Source organism: Syzygium oleosum, unplaced genomic scaffold (genome assembly GCF_021117445.2).
Source record: "Syzygium oleosum isolate NSW1041296 unplaced genomic scaffold, Sole_v2.1 Sole_v2.34, whole genome shotgun sequence".
Taxonomy (NCBI): domain Eukaryota; kingdom Viridiplantae; phylum Streptophyta; class Magnoliopsida; order Myrtales; family Myrtaceae; genus Syzygium; species Syzygium oleosum.
In genome coordinates, this window is record NW_026607518.1 from 2111959 (window position 1) to 2114243 (window position 2285).

General features: G+C 42.2%; 1 protein-coding gene across 1 annotated transcript; it reads left to right on the forward strand.

Moving 5' to 3' along the window:
• Nucleotides 1-670: 670 nt before the first annotated feature.
• LOC130135551 (uncharacterized) lies at nt 671-1159 on the forward strand. Its single transcript, XM_056305014.1, has one exon. The coding sequence runs from the start codon at nt 671-673 to the stop codon at nt 1157-1159; it is 489 nt and encodes a 162-aa protein (XP_056160989.1).
• The last annotated feature ends 1126 nt before the right edge of the window (nt 1160-2285 follow it).

Consider the following 2285-nt stretch of genomic DNA (forward strand, 5'->3'; position numbering starts at 1 on the left):
ATTAATCATCTTCTTCTTCAACCTAAACCCTTCCAAATTCAAACCAAAATCAAAAAAATCTAACAACCCCACCAATACAAATCCTTGATCAGCCATAGACTCTAGACGATATGACCAATTAAGCTCAACGAAACTCGAAGTTTAGGAAGGTAATATGTAATTTTCCCAAAGTAAGGGGTTAGTGGGCAACAGGTGCCAAAAGTTGGGAGGGGATAATTTGTAACTTTTCAAAGTTTAAAAATACGAAACTTTTTGTTAGGTCTAGGGCGGAAACTATTATGTTTAGAGTTTTCGATCAAAACACTTGGCACTGCTTTTCATAATACAATTTCTTATATTGGCGGGGCCGATGTCGGAAATGCGCAATATGTAACCAATCACTCTAATAATTCTCATTTTATGGCACATGCGTAATTAATAAACACGTCCATGTATGACAATTGACATGCAACTGATTATATATGACACCGATGAGGGTCAAAAAGTTTTTTTTTTTTTTTTTTTGGTAAGGTGATGAGGGTCAAAAAGTTGGTCATACTTTAATCCAAAATTCTCAGACACGCCACAATTCCCTTATTAAATACCTACACATTTCCAAACACTTTTGGCCAAACAAACAGCAATCTCTCTCTGTCTCTCTCTCTCTCTCTCTCTCTCTCGCACATACAGAATGGGCAACTGTGCAGCTCCTCAGATCACCAGAAATGGTGGCCTTCCCATGACCACCCATCACCAGGGCTGGTCATCATCATCTCCATCCACGGTCAAGCTCATTAACATGGACGGAAGGCTGCAAGAGTTCACTCAAACCATGAAGGCTTCTCACCTCCTCTCCCAAAACCCTGACTGCTTCCTCTGCAGCTCAGAGTCCATGTTCATTGACACCATAGTCCCTCAAATTCATGAAGAAGAAGACCTCTGTTTGGGCCAACTCTATTTCCTCTTGCCTCTCTCCATGTCCCGAGTCCCGCTCTCTTTCCGAGAGCTCTGCTTGCTCGCCATCAAGGCCAGCGCCGTGCTCGAGAGCAGCTCGAGTTCGAGGAGAACGAAGGATGGAGGTCCATCAGTGGTGGCTCGTCGGAGACGGTGTCGAGCTCCCACCGGGTTCGACGCCACGAGACTAGAATTGGGTCAGAGGAGCCAAAGAATTGAGTTGTGAAAGTGCATGAGTATGAGATGATGTGGGAATCGAATAGATGACCGAACGAATAGCTTGAAGAATATGCTAGAAACTCTTTTTCTTTTTTCTGTCTTTGTGTGAACAACTCTTTTCTTTGGTTGTTCTAAAATTAACTACTCTTTTAAGTGAGACTTAATATATGTCATTGTTTTTAGATTTGTGATCGGTCTGATTATGAGTAGCCCAATTATAATTCTTTCAATTATTAAATATCGTCATCGTCATCATTCACAATCATCATAACTATTATTATTATTATTATTATTATTATTATTTAAAGTAGCTTTATTTAGTTAAATAATAATAAAAGCCAGCAATATTTAATCTCATCAAAGGAAAAGAGTCGAAATTCTTATAGGGGCCTCCACGGCATGTTCCCATCCTTTGAGACAGACTCCATGGACGTGTTTCTTATTTTAACTTGTCGATGCCCGTACACTTTGTATCCACAATTTCCACCATATCTTTTTCTTCCCTAGCGAGACGGATTACCCTCTGAAATATTTACATTCCGGTAATCCTGAGATCCGGACGAAAACCAAGATGAAGTATTTTAATGACTTGCTTATGTCCTAATTAAGTAATAAGGACATGAGAGGTGTAAAAGCGTGCGAAGAATAATACTTAATTGGGGGAAAATTGTCAAAAAAGTCATAAACGTGTTACACTTTTGCCAATTCAATCATAAACCTTTTAAGTTTGTCAATTCAGTCCCAAACCTTTTCATTTATTGCAAATTTAGTCCTAAACATTTTCACTTCTTGCCAATTGAGTCCATCCGGCCAGCCGGCGCTAACGTGGCTGCCTGTAGGCGCCGGCCGTTCGGGCAACGCTGACGTGGCAATTTTTAAATTTTTTTTCGATTTTTTTAATCTTTTTTTATGCCCTTCTTCCCTCTAGCTGGTCCGACGATCGGCCGGAGGTGTAGGCCGGTGAGGTCGACCTCGCCAACCTCTAGCAAAGCTCGCCCTCGCTGACCACTGGCGAGGGTGAACCTCATTCATCGCTACTAGGCCGACCTTGCCTAGCCAAGGCGAGGCCGACCTCGCCGCCTTTGGGTGAGGTGAAACCCAGCGATGGCGAGGTCGGCCTTGCCTTGGCTAGG